At 55.9% G+C, this 26,088-nt stretch overlaps 1 protein-coding gene across 1 annotated transcript in view; it reads right to left on the bottom strand.

Moving 5' to 3' along the window:
- The window catches only part of LOC123766688 (putative cyclin-dependent serine/threonine-protein kinase DDB_G0272797/DDB_G0274007), a 104,071-nt gene that overhangs the window by 16,376 nt on the left and 61,607 nt on the right, over positions 1–26,088 (bottom strand). The window contains exon 2 of the mRNA XM_069308095.1: positions 20,933–21,067. Within this exon, the coding sequence (XP_069164196.1) occupies positions 20,933–21,067 (135 nt within the window). The remainder of the gene's footprint in view (positions 1–20,932; positions 21,068–26,088) is intronic.

Here is a 26,088-nt window from a genome sequence, read left to right as displayed (position 1 = left end):
TTTCCTGCCTAATTTGTGTTGCTTGGTCATAGAATTCTATTAAACCTGTGAGGCACGATTTACCATCTTTGAACCCATGTTGGTGGTGCGTTACAAAGTTATTTCCCTCCAGATGCTCTACGAGCCTTTTTTCTCACGATCTTCTCCATCACCTTGCATGATATACAAGTTAGGGAAACTGGCCTATAGTTCGGCGTGCGTGCGTGCGTGTGTGTGCGTGCGTGCGTGCGTGCGTGCGTGTGTGTGTGTAGGCGGCAGAATCAGGCCGGCAAAGCTTCCCCTTGATTACAAAAACTGCCTGGTTAGTTGGCCAAGGTTTTCTCGTCCTCTCAGGGAGGCCCGCGGCGCTCCACAACAAACAACCAATGAACTGTTATAACTAGGGTTGTCGAGGCTGGAGTGTCCTCTCCAGGCCACAAAGCCAAGGTAGGTCAATATGGAGGTGAAGCTGTTACCCATGCAGCAGGTCCCCCGTCTCCCCTATCCTGAAAATTGTCCAATGGAAAGGCAAACGCCAATACGCTTGGTTCCAGCGCCGCCGCAGGAGCTGCCAGCACGAGGTTGAAGTCAACAACGAACTGTCTTAGGGGCTCCAACTGCGGATTTTACCTCGAGGTTGACTCCTGAAGCCCATCCCAGAAGTGGGTATGGCCGCGAGGCAGCGGAGGGTTGAAGTCAGGGTTGTCCTTCCTTTAGATGAGCTGTCTTCCCAGGCTGTCGAGTCCCATCTACCCGGAGCAGGTGGTTGTAAGGCGCCAGAGGCACGAGCTCAGGCATGAGGACGAGGACCTGAAGGGCCGCCCCTGGTCTACTGCAGCAGCAGGCTGGTGGCCTCGCTGAGGGCCTCACTGGTGGCCCTGAAGACCCTCACGGGGGAGGACCGGGAGTCCTCCGGGGACTACCACATACACACCACTCAAATATTATAATAATATCACCACCATCAAAATATTAATATTGTAATACATAATAATTATTATATTGTAATAATATACTGTATAATACATTATAATAGAAATTATATTTATATATATATATATATATATATATATATATATATATATATATATATATATATATAAGTATATATAACTGAAAACTCACACCCCAGAAGTGACTCGAACCCATACTCCCAGAAGCAACGCAACTGGTATGTACAAGACGCCTTAATCCACTTGACCATCACGACCGGACATAATGAGGTGATAGCCGATGACCGGTCGTGATGGTCAAGTGGATTAAGGCGTCTTGTACATACCAGTTGCGTTGCTTCTGGGAGTATGGGTTCGAGTCACTTCTGGGGTGTGAGTTTTCAGTTGCATATTGTCCAGGGGACCATTCTGGCTTGTTCGCATTTGTGTTCCTCACGTGTGCCCCTAAGAATGAGGTGATTTGGTAAAATGCTATGCCCAAGATAACTATCCGAGTGCCGGCGGTGGGGTGGTTCAAATAGCCTCGGCTATCACCTCATTATGTCCGGTCGTGATGGTCAAGTGGATTAAGGCGTCTTGTACATACCAGTTGCGTTGCTTCTGGGAGTATGGGTTCGAGTCACTTCTGGGGTGTGAGTTTTCAGTTGCATATTGTCCAGGGGACCATTCTGGCTTGTTCGCATTTGTGTTCCTCACGTGTGCCCCTAAGAATGAGGTGATTTGGTAAAATGCTATGCCCAAGATAACTATCCGAGTGCCGGCGGTGGGGTGGTTCAAATAGCCTCGGCTATCACCTCATTATGTCCGGTCGTGATGGTCAAGTGGATTAAGGCGTCTTGTACATACCAGTTGCGTTGCTTCTGGGAGTATGGGTTCGAGTCACTTCTGGGGTGTGAGTTTTCAGTTGCATATTGTCCAGGGGACCATTCTGGCTTGTTCGCATAAGTATATATATATAAGTATATTTTGGTAGCAGTCTTTCCTTTAGACATATATTATTAAATATGACCGAAAAAGTAAGATTAATAATTCTAACACGAATTTTCTCAATCTTTCGTACATTTCTTTTCATTGTTGGAGGTAAATCAAAAATCAATTCTCCAAAATTCATTTTTATTTCTAGTCTGACGCGACACGAGCGCGTTTCGTAAAACTTATTACATTTTCAAAGACTTTAGTTTACAAATACACAAAAAATGAATTTTGGAGAATTGATTTTTGATTTACCTTATTATTACACGAAAAACATTATTGTAATGTTGTGTAATAATCCCCCAGAATTTTGTTTACAGACTCGGCAGATGAAGATGATAACGGTTTGGAGCGGTGGTGTAGTGGAGGAGGAGTGCGAGCCCCGGTGTTAACACAGCCACGCCGCCCCCGTCTCCCCGCCTCTCCCTTCACCAGTCAGGAAAAAGTCAAAATATTCGGCCAGAACAAAAACTTGGCCGGACGGAAAAGTGATCCCGTTGTAAAAGTAAGAGACGCGGACGCCATGTTCAGCACCCCCCCCCACCCTCCCTTACATCCCACGACCCCTCCTCTTACCCCACCCCTTCCGGCCCTTCCCCAGGTGAACGTGTCCCCATCAAGACCCCTCACCAGGTGAACGGGAGCCCATCAAGACCCCTCCACAGGTGAACGAAAGCCCATCAAGACCCCTCCCCAGGTGAACGTGTCCATCAAGACCCCTCCCCAGGTGAACGTGTCCCCATCAAGACCCCTCCCCAGGTGAACGTGTCCATCAAGACCCCTCCCAGGTGAACGGGAGCCCATCAAGACCCCTCCACAGGTGAACGTGTCCCCATCAAGACCCCTTCCCAGGTGAACGTGTCCCCATCAAGACCCCTCCCCAGCAGAACGTGTCCCCATCAAGACCCCTCCCCAGCAGAACGTGTCCCCATCAAGACCCCTCCCCAGGTGAACGTGTCCCCATCAAGACCCCTCCCCAGGTGAACGTGTCCCCATCAAGACCCCTCCCCAGCAGAACGTGTCCCCATCAAGACCCCTCCCCAGGTGAACGTGTCCCCATCAAGACCCCTCCCCAGGTGAACGTGTCCATCAAGACCCCTCCCCAGATGAACGTGTTCCCATCAAGACCCCTCCCCAGGTGAACGTGTCCCCATCAAGACCCCTCCCCAGGTGAACGTGTCCCCATCAAGACCCCTCCCCAGGTGAACGTGAGCATGAAGACCCCTCCCCAGGTGAACGTGTTCCCATCAAGACCCCTTTCCAGGTGAACGTGTCCATCAAGACCCCTCCCCAGGTGAACGTGTCCATCAAGAAACCATCCCCAGGTGAACGTGTCCATCAAGACCCCCAGGTGAACGTGTCCATCAAGACCCCTCCCCAGGTGAACGTGTCCATCAAGGCCCCTCCCCAGGTGAACGTGCTCCCATCAAGACCCCTCTCCAGGTGAACGTGTCCCCATCAAGACCCCTCCCCAGCTGAACGTGTCCCCATTAAGACCCCTCCCCAGGTGAACGTGTCCCCATCAAGACCCCTCCCCAATTGAACGTGTCCCCATCAAGACCCCTCCCCAGGTGAACGTGTCCACACCAAGACCCCTCCCCAGGTGAACGTGTCCATCAAGACCCCTCCCCAGGTGAACGTGTCCATCAAGACCCCTCCCCAGGTGAACGTGTCCCCCATCAAGACCCCTCCCCCAGGTGAACGTGTTTATCTAGACCCCTCCCCAGGTGAACGTGCTCATCAAGACCCCTCCCCAGGTGAACGTGCTCATCAAGACCCCTCCCCAGGTGAACGTGTCCATCAAGACCCCTCCCCAGGTGAACGTGTCCATCAAGACCCCTCCCCAGGTGAACGTGTCCATCAAGACCCCTCCCCAGGTGAACGTGTCCATCAAGACCCTTCCCCAGGTGAACGTGCTCATCAAGACCCCTTCCCCAGGTGAACGTGTCCATCAAGGCCTCTCCCCAGGTGAACGTGCTCATCAAGACCCCTTCCCCAGGTGAACGTGTCCATCAAGACCCCTCCCCCAGGTGAACGTGTCCATCAAGACCCCTCCCCAGGTGAACGTGCTTATCAAGACCCCTCCCCCAGGTGAACGTGTCCATCAAGACCCCTCCCCTAGGTGAACGTGTCCATCAAGACCCCTCCCCAGGTGAACGTGTCCATCAAGACCCCTCCCCAGGTGAACGTGTCCCCCATCAAGACCCCTCCCCCAGGTGAACGTGTTTATCTAGACCCCTCCCCAGGTGAACGTGCTCATCAAGACCCCTCCTCAGGTGAACGTGTCCATCAAGACCCCTCCCCAGGTGAACGTGTCCATCAAGACCCCTCCCCAGGTGAACGTGTCCATCAAGACCCTTCCCCAGGTGAACGTGCTCATCAAGACCCCTTCCCCAGGTGAACGTGCTCATCAAGACCCCTCCCCAGGTGAACGTGCTCATCAAGACCCCTCCCCAGGTGAACGTGCTCCCATCAAGACCCCTCTCCAGGTGAACGTGTCCATCAAGACCCCTCCCCAGGTGAACGTGTCCATCAAGACCCCTCCCCAGGTGAACGTGTCCATCAAGACCCCTCCCCAGGTGAACGTGTCCATCAAGACCCCTCCCCAGGTGAACGTGTCCATCAAGACCCCTCCCTAGGTGAACGTGTCCATCAAGACCCTTCCCCAGGTGAACGTGCTCATCAAGACCCCTTCCCCAGGTGAACGTGTCCATCAAGGCCTCTCCCCAGGTGAACGTGCTCATCAAGACCCCTTCCCCAGGTGAACGTGTCCATCAAGACCCCTCCCCCAGGTGAACGTGTCCATCAAGACCCCTCCCCAGGTGAACGTGCTCATCAAGACCCCTCCCCCAGGTGAACGTGTCCATCAAGACCCCTCCCCCAGGTGAACGTGTCCATCAAGACCCCTCCCCAGGTGAACGTGATCATCAAGACCCCTCCCCCAGGTGAACGTGTCCATCAAGACCCCTTCCCCAGGTGAACGTGTCCATCAAGACCCCTCCCCCAGGTGAACGTGTCCATCAAGACCCCTCCCCAGGTGAACGTGCTCATCAAGACCCCTCCCCCAGGTGAACGTGCTCATCAAGACCCCTCCCCCAGGTGAACGTGCTCATCAAGACCCCTCCCCCAGGTGAACGTGTCCATCAAGACCCCTCCCCCAGGTGAACGTGTCCATCAAGACCCCTCCCCCAGGTGAACGTGTCCATCAAGACCCCTCCCCCAGGTGAACGTGCTCATCAAGACCCCTCCCCCAGGTGAACGTGTCCATCAAGACCCCTCCCCAGGTGAACGTGTCCATCAAGACCCCTCCCCCAGGTGAACGTGCTCATCAAGACCCCTCCCCAGTGAACGTGCTCATCAAGACCCCTCCCCAGTGAACGTGCTCATCAAGACCCCTCCCCAGTGAACGTGCTCATCAAGACCTTTCCCCCAGGTGAACGTGCTCATCAAGACCCCTCCCCCAGGTGAACGTGCTCATCAAGACCCCTCCCCAGTGAACGTGCTCATCAAGACCCCTCCCCAGTGAACGTGCTCATCAAGACCCCTCCCCAGTGAACGTGCTCATCAAGACCCCTCCTACACACACAACTATCGTCTGAGCCCCCACATGCACACACAACCAAAACTTTAAGCAACATGTTATCACTGCAAAAAGAACAAATTAAGTTAAAAAATAAATGTAACACAAGGTGAGGTAGACGAGTGGATTACGGTGTGAGAGGACAAGCTTGCTCCAGCCAGGCTTTAACAGATCAGTAAGGAAAGCTTATTAATAGGCGAACCATCCCGGTCGCTCAAGTAAGAGGATACGTTATTAGATGGTCGCTCTGTGAGGTCACTGGAAATGAAATTGTTAATAGCTGTAAAGAGTTATGTAAGTTACTAAGGGGACTCCAAGTTGTAAATACTTCCCGTAAAGAGGCTCTCTAATAAAGTAACCATCATGGTATTTCAATAAAGATGCCGTGCTCAAGTAGGCTGGGTAACGAGCGAACCATCTCTGGAGCCAACAACGAAACTATCTCTTTACAACTGTATACATTCGATAGCGAGCACTTGTTAGCCGTTTCTCTCCTCGGCGATTCATTTTAATTCTTAAGGAACAAGACTCAAGCAAGTCAATAAATACAGTAATTAACTCAACAATATTATTACATAATTGGTAATAATCACAATGACCCAAGACATGGAGAACAAAGGTGCGACCAGGACGCAGGAGAGTGCTTGCCTCACAGCCAGGACGCAGGAGAGTGCTTGCCTCACAGCCAGGACGCAGGAGAGTGCTTGCCTCACAGCCAGGACGCAACATCCGGGGCTAAACGGCTCAAAGTGTGACACAAACAAGCAGCAGTTAGCGAGGGAAGGGCCGGCCTACGTCCCCTCCATCATGACCCAAAAGGACATACCAGCTTGAAGGTTAAAGAGGAGCTGGGCCCATGGCCGCCCTCGGCTACAGTGAACACCCGTTAGTTCCACCCGCCGCCCCCACCTGCTTCAACACAACTTTACTGCCCCCCCTCATCTTCCCCCCCCCTCCCCTCCCGCCCCCCAGGTGAGAGGGGGGGAGGGGGGCAGGTGTGTCTCAGATAGCTGCCGTTAATGGCCGAGGGATAAGGACATATTTGGTGCTTAAAGAGATGTGTTAGAGAGAGACTCCCAGCGGCAGGGTCACGCGTCCACACCGCTGGCAGTGATTTACAGCTTTAGTTCAGGTAGCTGGGGGACAGGGGGAGGGGGGGGAGGGGGGGGGAGAGGGAGGGAGAGAGAGAGAAAGAGAAAGAGAGAGAGAAAGAGAGAGAGAGAGAGAAAGAGAAAGAGAAAGAGAAAGAGAGAGAGAGAGAGAGAGAGAGAGAGAGAGAGAGAGAGAGAGAGAGAGAGAGAGAGAGAGAGAGAGAGAGAGAGAGAGAGAGAGAAAGAGAGAGAAAGAGAGAGAAAGAGAGAGAAAGAGAGAGAAAGAGAGAGAAAGAGAGAGAAAGAGAGAGAAAGAGAGAGAGCGAGTGAGAGAGGGGGGGGGGGGAGAGGAGGGGGGATTCCCCAGAACGTGGGTCTCTGGGTATCGTTATATTCCTGGGGATGACTCACCTCCAGGGTCCTATGACTTATGCTTCCCTGGCTTTAACCCCCCCCCCCCTGGCACCGCCCCCCCCCACCCGCCTATCCCACTCACATGGGGGCCTCGCGGTTAAGTGGACAGCGTTCTGGGGTCGAAGTTCTAACGGCCCGGGTTCGATCCCCAGCCGAGGCAGAAACAAATGGGTAGAGTTTCTTTCACCCTGATGCCTCGATTCACCTTGCAGCAAATAGGTACCCGAGAGTTAGACAGCTGCTACGGGCTGCTTCCTGGGGATGTGTGCGCGCGCGTGTAAGAGAAATATATGTAATAGATATAATAGAGGAAAAAGAGATTGGTTAGAAAGGCGGGGTCCAAGAGCCAAGAGTTCCCCGACCGTCCAAGTGGTTGGACAACATTCCTTCCCCCCGTCCCATCGCAAATCCTTATCCTGACCCCTTCCCAGTGCTATATAGGCGTAATGGCTTGGCGCTTTCCCCCTCATAGTTCCCTTCCCTTCGACTACACATTTACCAATACAGTAGTAAATACACACACACACACACACACACTGTGGAAAGTGTAAAGTAATGAAATTAGGCGAAGGGAGCAGGAGGCTGAACACAAGGTACCATCTGGGAGGTGAAATCCTGCAAGAGTCAAATAGAGAGAAAGATCTGGGGGTCGATATCACACCCAACCTGTCTCCAGAGATCCACATCAAAAGGATATCATCAGCGGCCAATGGCTAGACTCGCCAATATAAGAACTGCCTTTAGAAACGTGTGTAATGAATCGTTCAGGGCCCTGTATACCACTTGTCAGACCAATCCTGGAGTATGCAGCTCCAGCCTGGAGTCCATACCTAGTTAAACCCAAGACAAAGTTAAAGATTCAAAGGTATTGCCACCAGGCTCGTCCCGGAACTGAGAGGAATGAGCTACGAGGAAAGGCTAAAGGAGCTGAACTACGTCCCTGGAAAACAGAAGAGTAAGGGGAAACATGATAACCCCCTACAAAATTCTCAGGGGAATTGACAGGATGGACAAAGACCAACTCTTCAGCACGGGTGGGACACGAACAAGGGGACACAGGTGGAAAGTTAGTACCCAGATGAGCCACAGAGACGTTAAAAAGAATTTTTTCAGTGTCAGAGTAGTTAATAAATGGAATGCATTAGGAAGTGATGTGGTGGAGGCTGACTCCATACACAGTTTCAAATGTAGATATGATAGAGTCCAGTAGGCTCAGGAACCTGTACACCAGTTGATTGACAGTTGAGAGGCGGGACCAAAGAGCCAGAGCTCAACCCCCGCAAGCACAACTATGTGAGTACAACTGGTGAGATGTTCACACACACCACACAGCTGGTGAGGTGCTCACACAGCTGGTGAGGTGCTCACACAGCTGGTGAGGTGCTCACACAGCTGGTGAGGTGCTCACACAGCTGGTGAGGTGCTCACACAGCTGGTGAGGTGCTCACACAGCTGTTGAGGTGCTCACACAGCTGGTGGAGGTGCTCACACAGCTGGTGGAGGTGCTCACACAGCTGGTGAGGTGCTCACGAGGATAAATATAAACATTCTAAATTAACAACTATTGGCATAACATATAGAGGGGTTCCAAGATGAGATATATATTCTACTTATTATTAATACATGTCCTGGTTCATGGCGGGGGATGAGAAACACGTCCTGGTTCATGGTAAGAGGAGGAAGTGAGAAACGTCCTGGTTCATGGCGGGGAATGAGAAACACGTCCTGGTTCATGGTAAGAGGAAGAAGTGAGAAACATGTCCTGGTTCATGGCGGGGAATGAGAAACACGTCCTGGTTCATGGTAAGAGGAAGAAGTGAGAAACATGTCCTGGTTCATGGCGGGGGATGAGAAACACGTCCTGGTTCATGGTAAGAGGAAGAAGTGAGAAACATGTCCTGGTTCATGGCGGGGAATGAGAAACACGTCCTGGTTCATGGTAAGAGGAAGAAGTGAGAAACATGTCCTGGTTCATGGCGGGGGATGAGAAACACGTCCTGGTTCATGGTAAGAGGAGGAAGTGAGAAACATGTCCTGGTTCATGGCGGGGAATGAGAAACACGTCCTGGTTCATGGTAAGAGGAAGAAGTGAGAAACATGTCCTGGTTCATGGCGGGGAATGAGAAACACGTCCTGGTTCATGGTAAGAGGAAGAAGTGAGAAACATGTCCTGGTTCATGGCGGGGGATGAGAAACACGTCCTGGTTCATGGTAAGAGGAAGAAGTGAGAAACATGTCCTGGTTCATGGCGGGGAATGAGAAACACGTCCTGGTTCATGGTAAGAGGAAGAAGTGAGAAACATGTCCTGGTTCATGGCGGGGGATGAGAAACACGTCCTGGTTCATGGTAAGAGGAGGAAGTGAGAAACATGTCCTGGTTCATGGCGGGGAATGAGAAACACGTCCTGGTTCATGGTAAGAGGAAGAAGTGAGAAACATGTCCTGGTTCATGGCGGGGAATGAGAAAAACGTCCTGGTTCATGGTAAGAGGAAGAAGTGAGAAACATGTCCTGGTTCATGGTGGGGGATGAGAAACATGTCCTGGTTCATGGTAGGGGGATGAGAAACATGTCCTGGTTCATGGTAGGGGGATGAGAAACATGTCCTGGTTCATGGTGGGGGGATGAGAAACTTGTCCTGGTTCATGGTGGGGGATGAGAAACATGTCCTGGTTCATGGTGGGGGGGATGAGAAACATGTCCTGGTTCATGGTGGGGGAGGGATGAGAAACATGTCCTGGTTCATGGTGGGGGAGGGGGATGAGAAACATGTCCTGGTTCATGGTGGGGGAGGGGGATGAGAAACATGTCCTGGTTCATGGTGGGGGAGGGATGAGAAACATGTCCTGGTTCATGGTGGGGGAGGGGGATGAGAAACATGTCCTGGTTCATGGTGGGGGAGGGGGATGAGAAACATGTCCTGGTTCATGGTGGGGGAGGGGGATGAGAAACATGTCCTGGTTCATGGTGGGGGAGGGGGATGAGAAACATGTCCTGGTTCATGGTGGGGGAGGGGGATGAGAAACATGTCCTGGTTCATGGTGGGGGAGGGGGATGAGAAACATGTCCTGGTTCATGGTGGGGGGGATGAGGTGAGAAACAAAGCAATAATAGCTTAAATGATGTCAAAGCATGAGCAGTGGTATCTACGATGACTGGTAATGACAGTATACGGACCCCCCCCCCCCTACGCTAAGGAATTTGCCACACTTCTTGCCACACGCCACACTCAGCCCACCTCACCACCACCTGGCCCCTGGGGACGCCACACTCAGCCCACCTCACCACCACCTGGCCCCTGGGGACGCCACACTCAGCCCACCTCACCACCACCTGGCCCCTGGGGACGCCACACTCAGCCCACCTCACCACCACCTGGCCCCTGGGGACGCCACACTCAGCCCACCTCACCACCACCTGGCCCCTGGGGACGCCACACTCAGCCCACCTCACCACCACCTGGCCCCTGGGGACGCCACACTCAGCCCACCTCACCACCACCTGGCCCCTGGGGACGCCACACTCAGCCCACCTCACCACCACCTGGCCCCTGGGGACGCCACACTCAGCCCACCTCACCACCACCTGGCCCCTGGGGACGCCACACTCAGCCCACCTCACCACCACCTGGCCCCTGGGGACGCCACACTCAGCCCACCTCACCACCACCTGGCCCCTGGGGACGCCACACTCAGCCCACCTCACCACCACCTGGCCCCTGGGGACGCCACACTCAGCCCACCTCACCACCACCTGGCCCCTGGGGACGCCACACTCAGCCCACCTCACCACCACCTGGCCCCTGGGGACGCCACACTCAGCCCACCTCACCACCACCTGGCCCCTGGGGACGCCACACTCAGCCCACCTCACCACCACCTGGCCCCTGGGGACGCCACACACAGCCCACCTCACCACCACCTGGCCCCTGGGGACGCCACACTCAGCCCACCTCACCACCACCTGGCCCCTGGGGACGCCACACTCAGCCCACCTCACCACCACCTGGCCCCTGGGGACGCCACACTCAGCCCACCTCACCACCACCTGGCCCCTGGGGACGCCACACTCAGCCCACCTCACCACCACCTGGCCCCTGGGGACGCCACACTCAGCCCACCTCACCACCACCTGGCCCCTGGGGACGCCACACTCAGCCCACCTCACCACCACCTGGCCCCTGGGGACGCCACACTCAGCCCACCTCACCACCACCTGGCCCCTGGGGACGCCACACTCGGCCCACCTCACCACCACCTGGCCCCTGGGGACGCCACACTCGGCCCACCTCACCAACACCTGGCCCCTGGGGACGCCACACTCAGCCCACCTCACCAACACCTGGCCCCTGGGGACGCCACACTCAGCCCACCTCACCACCACCTGGCCCCTGGGGACGCCACACTCAGCCCACCTCACCACCACCTGGCCCCTGGGGACGCCACACTCAGCCCACCTCACCACCACCTGGCCCCTGGGGACGCCACACTCAGCCCACCTCACCACCACCTGGCCCCTGGGGACGCCACACTCAGCCCACCTCACCACCACCTGGCCCCTGGGGACGCCACACTCAGCCCACCTCACCACCACCTGGCCCCTGGGGACGCCACACTCAGCCCACCTCACCACCACCTGGCCCCTGGGGACGCCACACTCAGCCCACCTCACCACCACCTGGCCCCTGGGGACGCCACACTCAGCCCACCTCACCACCACCTGGCCCCTGGGGACGCCACACTCAGCCCACCTCACCACCACCTGGCCCCTGGGGACGCCACACTCAGCCCACCTCACCACCACCTGGCCCCTGGGGACGCCACACTCAGCCCACCTCACCACCACCTGGCCCCTGGGGACGCCACACTCAGCCCACCTCACCACCACCTGGCCCCTGGGGACGCCACACTCAGCCCACCTCACCACCACCTGGCCCCTGGGGACGCCACACTCAGCCCACCTCACCACCACCTGGCCCCTGGGGACGCCACACTCAGCCCACCTCACCAACACCTGGCCCCTGGGGACGCCACACTCAGCCCACCTCACCACCACCTGGCCCCTGGGGACGCCACACTCAGCCCACCTCACCACCACCTGGCCCCTGGGGACGCCACACTCAGCCCACCTCACCACCACCTGGCCCCTGGGGACGCCACACTCAGCCCACCTCACCACCACCATCCACCACCACCCTGCTGCCGGTACTCCTGCACCTCGCCAACATATAGGAGCACAACGACGTCAACATAAACGTCCACACCATCAACCAGCTGCTCACCGCAAATGGTCTGCCGACGGTGACAGTACCCGGCGACCTTCTCCCCGCGCCTCCAGCTGCCGGAAACAGGGACGCCACCCACCGTGGCTGCCCTGGCAACATCGACATGACATCAAAAGACGACGATGGACCACCCGGAACTCCGACAAGCGACACTAGGAGGCGCCCCAGAGCCGACATCGACGTTGACGAAAATGGCCTTGCGACCGGCGAACACGAGGACGACAACAAAAGTCCTGTACATTGCGGCCAGCGTGGCCAACGTCCAGACAAACACCAGACGACAACTGGCCCACAAGTGTAAGAGGATAATGAGCACTAAGGTCGTCAACAACCCCCCCCCCCCCCCGCGCACCCCGTGTGTGTGTGTGTGGCCGCGCCAACACCACCACCGCCCTCACCAGACTCAAGGAAGAGAACCATCACCCGGAATGCCGCCACAAATTCCCGGACGGACAAATGGAATTCCTGGAAAAGGACGACGATCCTGATGGTACCAAACTGCCGACGTTGTTCTGTGCACAAGTAAAGCGTCGCCGTACACGCACAAACGTATGTGTACGTCTGGTAACATTCTGTATGTGTAAAGGAATAAATGTGTATGTGTATCACTCAGAATGTTGGGTAATATGTTGATTGTGATGTGTGTGTCAATGTATATATGAACACGTTGTACTGAACGGTGTTAGACTAGCTGGAGCTGCCTTATCCCTTTGTGTGTATTTATACCTCAATAAACTTATTTCAATTTGAAATATTCATGAATTATGTCTGAGAACACTCCCGGCTACTGTCCTACACATGTGTGGTGTAGCAACACTCCCGGCTACTGTCCTACACATGTGTGGTGTAGCAACACTCCCGGCTACTGTCCTACACATGTGTGGTGTAGCAACACTCCCGGCTACTGTCCTACACATGTGTGGTGTAGCAACACTCCCGGCTACTGTCCTACACATGTGTGGTGTAGCAACACTCCCGGCTACTGTCCTACACATGTGTGGTGTAGCAACACTCCCGGCTACTGTCCTACACATGTGTGGTGTAGCAACACTCCCGGCTACTGTCCTACACATGTGTGGTGTAGCAACACTCCCGGCTACTGTCCTACACATGTGTGGTGTAGCAACACTCCCGGCTACTGTCCTACACATGTGTGGTGTAGCAACACTCCCGGCTACTGTCCTACACATGTGTGGTGTAGCAACACTCCCGGCTACTGTCCTACACATGTGTGGTGTAGCAACACTCCCGGCTACTGTCCTACACATGTGTGGTGTAGCAACACTCCCGGCTACTGTCCTACACATGTGTGGTGTAGCAACACTCCCGGCTACTGTCCTACACATGTGTGGTGTAGCAACACTCCCGGCTACTGTCCTACACATGTGTGGTGTAGCAACACTCCCGGCTACTGTCCTACACATGTGTGGTGTAGCAACACTCCCGGCTACTGTCCTACACATGTGTGGTGTAGCAACACTCCCGGCTACTGTCCTACACACCTGTAGTGTAGCAACACTCCCGGCTACTGTCCTACACATGTGTGGTGTAGCAACACTCCCGGCTACTGTCCTACACATGTGTGGTGTAGCAACACTCCCGGCTACTGTCCTACACACCTGTAGTGTAGCAACACACCCGGCTACTGTCCTACACATGTGTGGTGTAGCAACACTCCCGGCTACTGTCCTACACACCTGTAGTGTAGCAACACTCCCGGCTACTGTCCTACACATGTGAGGTGTAGCAACACTCCCGGCTACTGTCCTACACATGTGTGGTGTAGCAACACTCCCGGCTACTGTCCTACACACCTGTAGTGTAGCAACACTCCCGGCTACTGTCCTACACATGTGTGGTGTAGCAACACTCCCGGCTACTGTCCTACACACCTGTAGTGTAGCAACACTCCCGGCTACTGTCCTACACATGTGTGGTGTAGCAACACTCCCGGCTACTGTCCTACACATGTGTGGTGTAGCAACACTCCCGGCTACTGTCCTACACACGTGTGGTGTAGCAACACTCCCGGCTACTGTCCTACACACGTGTGGTGTAGCAACACTCCCGGCTACTGTCCTACACACGTGTAGTGTAGCAACACTCCCGGCTACTGTCCTACACACGTGTAGTGTAGCAACACTCCCGGCTACTGTCCTACACACGTGTGGTGTAACAACACTCCCGGCTACTGTCCTACACACGTGTGGTGTAGCAACACTCCCGGCTACTGTCCAACACACGTGTGGTGTAGCAACACTCCCGGCTACTGTCCTACACACGTGTGGTGTAGCAACACTCCCGGCTACTGTCCTACACACCTGTAGTGTAGCACCACTCCCGGCTACTGTCCTACACACGTGTGGTGTTGCAACACTCCCGGCTACTGTCCTACACATGTGTGGTGTTGCAACACTCCCGGCTACTGTCCTACACACGTGTAGTGTAGCAACACTCCCGGCTACTGTCCTACACACGTGTAGTGTAGCAACACTCCCGGCTACTGTCCTACACACGTGTGGTGTAGCAACACTCCCGGCTACTGTCCTACACACGTGTGGTGTAGCAACACTCCCGGCTACTGTCCTACACACGTGTGGTGTAGCAACACTCCCGGCTACTGTCCTACACATGTGTGGTGTAGCAACACTCCCGGCTACTGTCCTACACATGTGTGGTGTAGCAACACTCCCGGCTACTGTCCTACACACGTGTGGTGTAGCAACACTCCCGGCTACTGTCCTACACACGTGTGGTGTAGCAACACTCCCGGCTACTGTCCTACACACGTGTGGTGTAGCAACACTCCCGGCTACTGTCCTACACATGTGTGGTGTAGCAACACTCCCGGCTACTGTCCTACACACGTGTGGTGTAGCAACACTCCCGGCTACTGTCCTACACACGTGTGGTGTAGCAACACTCCCGGCTACTGTCCTACACACCTGTAGTGTAGCAACACTCCCGGCTACTGTCCTACACATGTGTGGTGTAGCAACACTCCCGGCTACTGTCCTACACACGTGTGGTGTAGCAACACTCCCGGCTACTGTCCTACACATGTGTGGTGTAGCAACACTCCCGGCTACTGTCCTACACACGTGTGGTGTAGCAACACTCCCGGCTACTGTCCTACACACGTGTAGTGTAGCAACACTCCCGGCTACTGTCCTACACACGTGTGGTGTAGCAACACTCCCGGCTACTGTCCTACACACCTGTAGTGTAGCAACACTCCCGGCTACTGTCCTACACACGTGTGGTGTAGCAACACTCCCGGCTACTGTCCTACACACGTGTGGTGTAGCAACACTCCCGGCTACTGTCCTACACACCTGTAGTGTAGCAACACTCCCGGCTACTGTCCTACACACCTGTAGTGTAGCAACACGTGTGAGCGTGACGGTGCAGAGTGTACCCGAGTGTGAGTACTCACCTAGTTGTGCTTGCAGGCTCCAGCACCAGCCCTCAAGTCCAGCCTGCACTGAACGCTGCAGTGACATTTCTCTCGTGTTTATTAGCAAATTTAAAACTGAAGAGAACTGGCTCGACAATTTCTTTATCTAGTCTGTTCCACTTATTTACGACTCTGACACTGAAAACATTATTTATGACATCCCTGTGACACGTCTGTGATTACAATTTCCAATAATGTCTTTTCGGTCTACTATTCCACAATATGAACAATGCTTCTATATCTACGTTATCAATCCCGTTAATATCTCGTAGGTCGTTATTATGTCTGCCCTACTTCTTTCTTCCAGTATAGATAGGTCAAGTCCCTCAGTCTTTCTTCATAGCCCAGTACCCCTGGTGTGTGTGTGTGTGTGTGTGTGTGTGTGTGTGTGTGTGTGTGTGTGTGTGTGTGTGTGTGTGTGTGTGTGTACTCACCTAGTTGTGCTTGCGGGGGTTGAGCTCTGGCTCTTTGGTCCCGCCTCTCAACCGTCAATCAACAGGTGTACAGGTTCCTGAGCCTATTGGGCTCTATCATATCTACACTTGAAACTGTGTATGGAGTCAGTCTCCACCACATCACCCCCTAATGCATTCCATTTGTCAACCACTCTGACACTAAAAAAGTTCTTTCTAATATCTCTGTGGCTCATTTGGGCACTCAGTTTCCACCTGTGTGTGTCAGAGTGAGGGAATACCTGGGCATACGACCCATCTTTCTAATAACATATCACTTTTTTGTACCTATATGGACGATCGGACAAAAATATCGACCTGATAGACAAATAGAAAGAAGAATCTGATACTATTAACTTTATAGAATCCAGGAAAAATAAAGCTAAACCCCAAAGTCAAAAATTATAAAGCCTTAGTATAGCATATTTATGTACTATATTTGGCCTCAGCGTGTATTAGGCCTAGCAACGTTAAGTTCGGTTAGTTTCCGTTAGCAGAAAAATATAAAACTTTTCCAGTTGGTCCAAATTCAATACTACAAAGTCTACATTCTACTGGTCCATCACGTCCATATATGTACGAGCGACCACAAAGTTACTTTTAGTATGCAGATGAAGAGTCACAATAACGTGGCTGAATAACGACGCTGAATAACGTGGCTGAATAACGTGGCTGAATAACGAGGCTGAATAACGAGGCTGAATAACGTGGCTGAATAACGTGGCTGAATAACGTGGCTGAATAACGTGGCTGAATAACGTGGCTGAATAACGAGGCTGAATAACGTGGCTGAATAACGTGGCTGAATAACGTGGCTGAATAACGAGGCTGAATAACGTGGCTGAATAACGTGGCTGAATAACGAGGCTGAATAACGTGGCTGAATAACGTGGCTGAATAACGAGGCTGAATAACGAGGCTGAATAACGTGGCTGAATAACGTGGCTGAATAACGAGGCTGAATAACGAGGCTGAATAACGAGGCTGAATAACGAGGCTGAATAACGTGGCTGAATAACGTGGCTGAATAACGACGCTGAATAACGTGGCTGAATAACGTGGCTGAATAACGTGGCTGAATAACGTTTACTGTAAGTACTTCCATGTTAGGAGGCAGGCTTATATACGGCCACACTGATGGCTCCGGTTCCGCTCAAACTCTCATTTGATGACCATACCGACGGAATGGTCATTGACGCGAGTACCCTAGGGGGCCAGATTCACGAAGTTACGCAAGCACTTACGAACCTGTACATCTTTTCTCTATTTGGCGGCTTTGTTTACAATTATTTAAACAGTTAATGAGCACCGAAGCACCAGGAGGCTGTTTATAACAATAACAACAGTTGATTGGCAAGTTTTCATGCTTGTAAACTGTTTAAGAAATGTAACCAAAGCCGTCAAAGATTGAGGAAAGATGTGCACGTTCGTAAATACTTGCGTAGCTGCTTCGTGAATCTGGCCCCTGAACTATAGCAAGGGTGGCAGCGTTTTTTGTCAAGATGAAGCTGTGTGATAGTAAGGTTGCCATCTTGCAGGATGTATGTTGCACAATGTTGCTAAACTTGCGATGGATTCTGTATGGTCTGGGGAAACCTCAGGGTGAGGTAGAGGGGCCCCGGGTGAGGTAGAGGGGACCCCGGGTGAGGTAGAGGGGACCCCGGGTGAGGGAGAGGGCCCCGGGTGAAGGAGAGGGGACCCCGGGTGAGGGAGAGGGCCCCGGGTGATGGAGAGGGCCCCGGGTGAGGGAGAGGGCCCCGGGTGAGGGAGAGGGCCCCGGGTGAAGGAGAGGGGACCCCGGGTGAGGGAGAGGGCCCCGGGTGAGGTAGAGGGCCCCGGGTGAGGGCCCCGGGTGAGGGAGAGGGGACCCCGGGTGAGGGAGAGGGCCCCGGGTGAGGTAGAGGGCCCCGGGTGAGGGAGAGGAGACCCCGGGTGAGGTAGAGGGCCCCGGGTGAGGGAGAGGGGACCCCGGGTGAGGGAGAGGGCCCCGGGTGAGGGAGAGGGGACCCCGGGTGAGGTAGAGGGCCCCGGGTGAGGGAGAGGGGACCCCGGGTGAGGGAGAGGGGACCCCGGGTGAGGGAGAGGGCCCCGGGTGAGGTAGAGGGCCCCGGGTGAGGTAGAGGGCCCCCAACTGGGTAAAGTGGTGGGGGCCCCTAGGAAACAGGACCCGTGCTGGCGTAACTTCTCAGGTGGTCCCCCTTGCAACATGGTCTTATCACCTAACTTCCCATCTGTCCTTGTTCTCCAGCCTCGCATACTTGGCCAAGTGGGCAGGTGTGCCGTGTTGCCACACTAACACGCCCCTGTGCCATGTTGCCACACTAACACGCCCCTGTGCCGTGTTGCCACACTAACACGCCCCTGTGCCATGTTGCCACACACTAACACGCCCCTGTGCCATGTTGCCACACACTAACACGCCCCTGTGCCATGTTGCCACACACTAACACGCCCCTGTGCCGTGTTGCCACACACTAACACGCCCCTGTACCGTGTTGCCACACACTAACACGCCCCTGTGCCGTGTTGTGCCGTGTTGCCACACTAACACGCCCCTGTGCCATGTTGCCACACACTAACACGCCCCTGTGCCATGTTGCCACACACTAACACGCCCCTGTGCCATGTTGCCACACACTAAAACGCCCCTGTGCCGTGTTGCCACACTAACACGCCCCTGTGCCGTGTTGCCACACACTAACACGCCCCTGTGCCGTGTTGCCACACACTAACACGCCCCTGTGCCGTGTTGCCACACACTAACACGCCCTGTGCCGTGTTGCCACACACTAACACGCCCCTGTGCCGTGTTGCCACACACTAACACGCCCCTGTGCCGTGTTGCCACACTAACACGCCCCTGTGCCGTGTTGCCACACACTAACACGCCCCTGTGCCGTGTTGCCACACACTAACACGCCCCTGTGCCGTGTTGCCACACACTAACACGCCCTGTGCCGTGTTGCCACACACTAACACGCCCCTGTGCCGTGTTGCCACACTAACACGCCCCTGTGCCGTGTTGCCACACTAACACGCCCCTGTGCCGTGTTGCCACACTAACACGCCCCTGTGCCGTGTTGCCACACTAACACGCCCCTGTGCCGTGTTGCCACACTAACACGCCCCTGTGCCGTGTTGCCACACTAACACGCCCCTGTGCCGTGTTGCCACACTAACACGCCCCTGTGCCGTGTTGCCACACTAACACGCCCCTGTGCCGTGTTGCCACACTAACACCGCCCCTGTGCCGTGTTGGCACACTAACACCGCCCCTGTGCCCTGTTGCCATACTAACACTTGTGGTGTCATCCACACGTATCTGCTGGGCGCACATGTCTTCTGAACACAAGGCACAGGGTGTGCCAGCACACCCTGGCACACCCCCACCCCTCCCTAGGACGGGGGGGGGGAAGAATAGTGCCCAACCACTTGGACGGTCGGGGACTGAACACCGAGCGTGAGGGAGAAGCAGAGAGAACAGTGCCAGCGTGAGGAAGAAGCAGAGAGAACAGTGCCAGCGTCAGGGAGAAGCAGAGAGAACAGTGCCAGCATGAGGAAGAAGCAGAGAGAACAATGCCAGCGTGAGGAAGAAGCAGAGAGAACAGTGCCAGCGTGAGGGAGAAGCCGAGAGAACAGTGCCAGCATCAGGGAGAAGCAGAGAGAACAGTGCCAGCGTGAGGGAGAAGCAGAGAGAACAGTGCCAGCATCAGGGAGAAGCAGAGAGAACAGTGCCAGCGTGAGGAAGAATCAGAGAGAACAGTGCCAGCGTGAGGAAGAAGCAGAGAGAACAGTGCCAGCGTGAGGGAGAAGCCGAGAGAACAGTGCCAGCATCAGGGAGAAGCAGAGAGAACAGTGCCAGCATCAGGGAGAAGCAGAGAGAACAGTGCCAGCATCAGGGAGAAGCAGAGAGAACAGTGCCAGCGTGAGGGAGAAGCAGAGAGAACAGTGCCAGCATCAGGGAGAAGCAAAGAGAACAGTGCCAGCGTGAGGAAGAAGCAGAGAGAACAGTGCCAGCATCAGGGAGAAGCAGAGAGAACAGTGCCAGCGTGAGGAAGAAGCAGAGAGAACAGTGCCAGCGTGAGGACGAAGCAGAGAGAACAGTGCCAGCATCAGGGAGAAGCAGAGAGAACAGTGCCAGCGTGAGGGAGAAGCAGAGAGAGAACAGTGCCAGCGTGAGGGAGAAGCAGAGAGAACAGTGCCAGCGTGAGGGAGAAGCAGAGAGAGAACAGTGCCAGCGTGAGGGAGAAGCAGAGAGAGAACAGTGCCAGCGTGAGGGAGAAGCAGAGAGAACAGTGCCAGCGTGAGGGAGAAGCAGAGAGAACAGTGCCAGCGTGAGGGAGAAGCAGAGAGAACAGTGCCAGCGTGAGGGAGAAGCCGAGAGAGAACAGTGCCAGCGTGAGGGAGAAGCCGAGAGAGAACAGTGCCAGCGTGAGGGAGAAGCAGAGAGAACAGTGCCAGCGTGAGGTAGAAGCAGAGAGAACAGTGCCAGCGTGAGGGAAAAGCAGAGAGAACAGTGCCAGCGTGAGGGAGAAGCCGAGAGAGAACAGTGCCAGCGTGAGGGAGAAGCCGAGAGAGAACAGTGCCAGCGTGAGGGAGAAGCCGAGAGAGAACAGTGCCAGCGTGAGGGAGAAACAGAGAGAACAGTGCCAGCGTGAGGTAGAAGCAGAGAGAACAGTGCCAGCGTGAGGGAGAAGCAGAGAGAACAGTGCCAGGGAGACTTGTATCAGCAAGTGTTGGGGATGAGGTACCTGGTCTGGTGGTGGTGAGAGGTCTTGAGGGAGGGTGGGTGGTGGTGGTCGTGGAGGTGGTCCTGGTCGTCGTCGTCGTTGTCGTCGCTCTTGCCCTCATCTGTCGTGCCCTCGCTGCCGCCGCTGGCGCCACGTCTGTCCACGACAAGAAAGTAGTATTAGTGCCTCCCGCAGCAACATCATCTGAAGCAACACTATTTTCCCGCTCTGAGTGGTGCTGTGACGCCCATAGCCCCTCCCTGCTAGCCCTCACCCCAGCCCCCAGCCCCTCCCTGCTAGCCCTCACCACACCCCCCAGCCCTTCCCTGCTAGCCCTCACCACACCCCCCAGCCCTCCCTGCTAGCCCTCACCACACCCTAGTCCTCCCTGCTAGCCCTCACCACACCCCCAGCCCCTCCCTGCTAGCCCTCACCACAGCCCCCAGCCCCTCCCTGCTAGCCCTCACCACACCCCCCAGCCCTTCCCTGCTAGCCCTCACCACACCCCCAGCCCCTCCCTGCTAGCCCTCACCACAGCCCCCAGCCCCTCCCTGCTAGCCCTCAACACACCCCCCAGCCCTCCCTGCTAGCACTCACCACACCCCCCAGCCCTCCCTGCTAGCCCTCACCACACCCCCCAGCCCTCCCTGCTAGCCCTCACCACACCCCAGTCCTCCCTGCTAGCCCTCACCACAGCCCCAGCCCCTCCCTGCTAGCCCTCACCACACCCCCCAGCCCCTCCCTGCTAGCCCTCACCACACCCCCCAGCCCTCCCTGCTAGCCCTCACCACAGCCCCCAGCCCCTCCCTGCTAGCCCTCACCACAGCCCCCAGCCCCTCCCTGCTAGCCCTCACCACAGCCCCCAGCCCCTCCCTGCTAGTCCTCACCACAGCCCTAGCCCCTCCCTGCTAGCCCTCACCACACCCCCCAGCCCCTCCCTGCTAGCCCTCACCACACCCCCCAGCCCCTCCCTGCTTGCCCTCACCACACCCCCCAGCCCCTCCCTGCTAGCCCTCACCACACCCCCCAGCCCCTCCCTGCTAGCCCTCACCACACCCCCCAGCCCCTCCCTGCTAGCCCTCACCACAGCCCCAGCCCCTCCCTGCTAGCCCTCACCACACCCCCCAGCCCCTCCCTGCTTGCCCTCACCACACCCCCCAGCCCCTCCCTGCTAGCCCTCACCACACCCCCCAGCCCCTCCCTGCTAGCCCTCACCACCCCCCCCCAGCCCCTCCCTGCTAGCCCTCACCACACCCCCCAGCCCCTCCCTGCTAGCCCTCACCACCCCCCAGCCCCTCCCTGCTAGCCCTCACCACACCCCCCAGCCCCTCCCTGCTAGCCCTCACCACAGCCCCCAGCCCCTCCCTGCTAGCCCTCACCACAGCCCCCAGCCCCTCCCTGCTAGCCCTCACCACAGCCCCCAGCCCCTCCCTGCTAGCCCTCACCACAGCCCCCAGCCCCTCCCGGCTAGCCCTCACCACACCCCCCAGCCCCTCCCTGCTAGCCCTCACCACAGCCCCTGCCCCTCCCTGCTAGCCCTCACCACAGCCCCCAGCCCCTCCCTGCTAGCCCTCACCACACCCCCCAGCCCTTCCCTGCTAGCCCTCACCACACCCCCCAGCCCCTCCCTGCTAGCCCTCACCACAGCCCCTGCCCCTCCCTGCTAGCCCTCACCACACCCCCCAGCCCCTCCCTGCTAGCCCTCACCACAGCCCCCAGCCCTCCCTGCTAGCCCTCACCACAGCCCCCAGCCCCTCCCGGCTAGCCCTCACCACACCCCCCAGCCCCTCCCTGCTAGCCCTCACCACAGCCCCTGCCCCTCCCTGCTAGCCCTCACCACAGCCCCTGCCCCTCCCTGCTAGCCCTCACCACAGCCCCCAGCCCCTCCCTGCTAGCCCTCACCACACCCCAGCCCCTCCCTGCCAGAACTACAGGACAACATATACATAACACTTACGACCATCCTGGAGTAACTGTGTATATAAGCAGTGTAGCCATAGGGTACTGACCAACAACTATCATACAAATGTATATAAATAGTTCCTAAATCTATCGCTTGAGTGGTATAGAGCAGATCATTTGCACACCAATAATTATGAGACATAACTCTTATGTGTCTTACTAATTACGAGCCGAGTTTATGTCTCAAGGATGCTGACATTATGGATAATCTCTGGTGTTAAACACTAGCCCGCACATCACCTGGTATTGTGGTGGGGGGAGGGGGGGACCATCCAGCACATCACCTGGTATTGTGGTGGGGGGAGGGGGGGGGGGACCATCCAGCACATCACCTGGTATTGTGGTGGGGGGAGGGGGACACCATCCAGCACATCACCTAGTATTGTGGTGGGGGGAGGGGGGGACCATCCAGCACATCACCTGGTATTGTGGTGGGGGGAGGGGGGGGACCATCCAGCACATCACCTGGTATTGTGGTGGGGGGAGGGGGGACCATCCAGCACATCACCTGGTATTGTGGTGGGGGGAGGGGGGGGACCATCCAGCACATCACCTGGTATTGTGGTGGGGGGAGGGGGGGGGGGACCATCGAGCACATCACCTGGTATTGTGGTGGGGGGAGGGGGGGGGACCATCCAGCACATCACCTGGTATTGTGGTGGGGGGAGGGGGGGGGACCATCCAGCACATCACCTGGTATTGTGGTGGGGGGAGGGGGAGGACCATCCAGCACATCACCTGGTATTGTGGTGGGGGGAGGGGGGGGACCATCCAGCACATCACCTGGTATTGTGGTGGGGGGAGGGGGGGACCATCCAGCACATCACCTGGTATTGTGGTGGGGGGAGGGGGGGACCATCGAGCACTTCACCTGGTATTGTGGTGGGGGGAGGGGGGGGGACCATCCAGCACATCACCTGGTATTGTGGTGGGGGGAGGGGGGGGACCATCCAGCACATCACCTGGTATTGTGGTGGGGGGAGGGGGGGGACCATCCAGCACATCACCTGGTATTGTGGTGGGGGGAGGGGGGGACCATCCAGCACATCACCTGGTATTGTGGTGGGGGGAGGGGGGGACCATCGAGCACATCACCTGGTATTGTGGTGGAGGGAGGGGGGGGGGGACCATCCAGCACATCACCTGGTACTGTGGTGGAGGGAGGAGGGGGACCATCGAGCACATCACCTGGTACTAGGGGAGGAGGGGGGGGGGAGGGACCATCGAGCACATCACCTGGTACAAGGGGGGGGTGTGGGAAACAATGACCCCCCAGGCGTGGTCTCCGTGATGGCCGCTGGGAGCGCGTGGCAGCACCATCAGCAGCGGGCCGCGGTGCCTCGCTCCTCTCGATAACCATGACTCCAATATATTGAGTGCCAGCCTGTCCACAATACGCCCAGAGGGACGGAGTGGTGGGACGGAAGCGAGGGAGAGGGACGAGAAAGAAAGATGAGAGTTGGGAGAGTGGCAAGGTACGAGGGGCGGAGGCAACTGGCACCAGAGCGGACCATCACCATCTGTTGTTGACCGACATTACTGACAGTGCCACGCGTCCCTCTGCCTGGTACACCCCCCCCCCCCGGCACGCCACAGTCGTCAACGGTCGTGCCAGGATCCTCACTGCCTGTCCAGGCCTGTCACAGTGTGTCCATGGTCACCACCTGTCCAGGCCTGTCACCGTGTGTCCATGGTCACCACCTGTCCAGGCCTGTCACCGTGTGTCCATGGTCACCACCTGTCCAGGCCTGTCACCGTGTGTCCATGGTCACCACCTGTCCAGGCCTGTCACCGTGTGTCCATGGTCACCACCTGTCCAGGCCTGTCACCGTGTGTCCATGGTCACCACCTGTCCAGGCCTGTCACCGTGTGTCCATGGTCACCACCTGTCCAGGGATGTCGTGACCGGCCGCTGCAGGTGGACACAATATGTGCTGAGGAGTCACCAAGTATCCTCCCACACTACAACCCACCAATCTTCACCTATGAGCGCCCCGCTCTGCTGGTCCGTCTTCACCACAGACTACTCAGCCTCATTTGTTACATTTGATTGATTGATTGATGAAGATTAAGCCACCCAAAAGGTGGCACGGGCATGAATAGCCCGTAAGTGGTGGCCCTTTTGAGCCATTACCAGTGTCAATAGCTGATACTGGAGATCTGTGACGGTGCGACTGCACCCTGCGTGACGGGAGATGTCTCCCCCGTGGTTACATTTGAGTGTGTGTGTGTTAGCGTTTGATCATTTTTCTGTGGCCGTAACAACGGTGTTATAGGAGCTAAATAGATACAATATTCCTCAGAACTCTGGGATAGGTTTACAAATCTGATGACTTACCCCAGAAGGTACAATTAATCCGTAAGGGATAGAGTTACGTATGCTAATAGGACCACAAGGTGTATCCCTATTGAATAGAACATTATTGTGACCTATCCTTTGTCCATTAGAGGGCCTATACAGGCGACTTCACAGCTCAGAGCAGACAACTTCATGCAGAGGCCTAGTGTGTCAAGGGATAGGTGCGGGGGTATTGTACCTGCATTTGACCGGAAATGATGAGTGACGAAGATTAAGGCACCTAAGATGTGTCACCGGCATGAACAGCTCGTAATTGTACCTGGATGAAGTCCTGGCTGTTGTTCTGCGCCCCAAGCCCGGTCCCAGGACAGGCTTGACTTGTGAGAGCACCACAGCCCGGCTAGTCCGCCACTTTTTACAAAAACTGTCTCAGTTTTCACTTGAAGATGTCCACGGTTGTTCCGTGGACATCTAACTCCGGACATCCGTAACTCTTAATATGGCTCCAATCACTACTTTTATGATTTTTGTAGATAGACTCAACATAACAACAAACCGTTGGAGTCTTTGGAATGTTAGAGAAAAAATTTAAAACCAAATTGTATTGTTTGTTTTCAGTTTGAGCTGGCAAGGTTAGTGTGAACACTGGCACGTGCTACGTTGAGAGATGTGCTCGCGGCCCTGGTCACCCACAACACTGTCCTCCTGGCAAGGTTAGTGTGAACACTGGCACGTGCTACGTTGAGAGATGTGCTCGCGGCCCTGGTCACCCACAACACTGTCCTCCTGGCAAGGTTAGTGTGAACACTGGCACGTGCTACGTTGAGAGATGTGCTCGCGGCCCTGGTCACCCACAACACTGTCCTCCTGGCAAGGTTAGTGTGAACACTGGCACGTGCTACGTTGAGAGATGTGC

This window comes from Procambarus clarkii, chromosome 62 (assembly GCF_040958095.1).
Source record: "Procambarus clarkii isolate CNS0578487 chromosome 62, FALCON_Pclarkii_2.0, whole genome shotgun sequence".
Lineage (NCBI taxonomy): Eukaryota > Metazoa > Arthropoda > Malacostraca > Decapoda > Cambaridae > Procambarus > Procambarus clarkii.
This window is presented reverse-complemented; position numbering and strand designations above follow the sequence as displayed.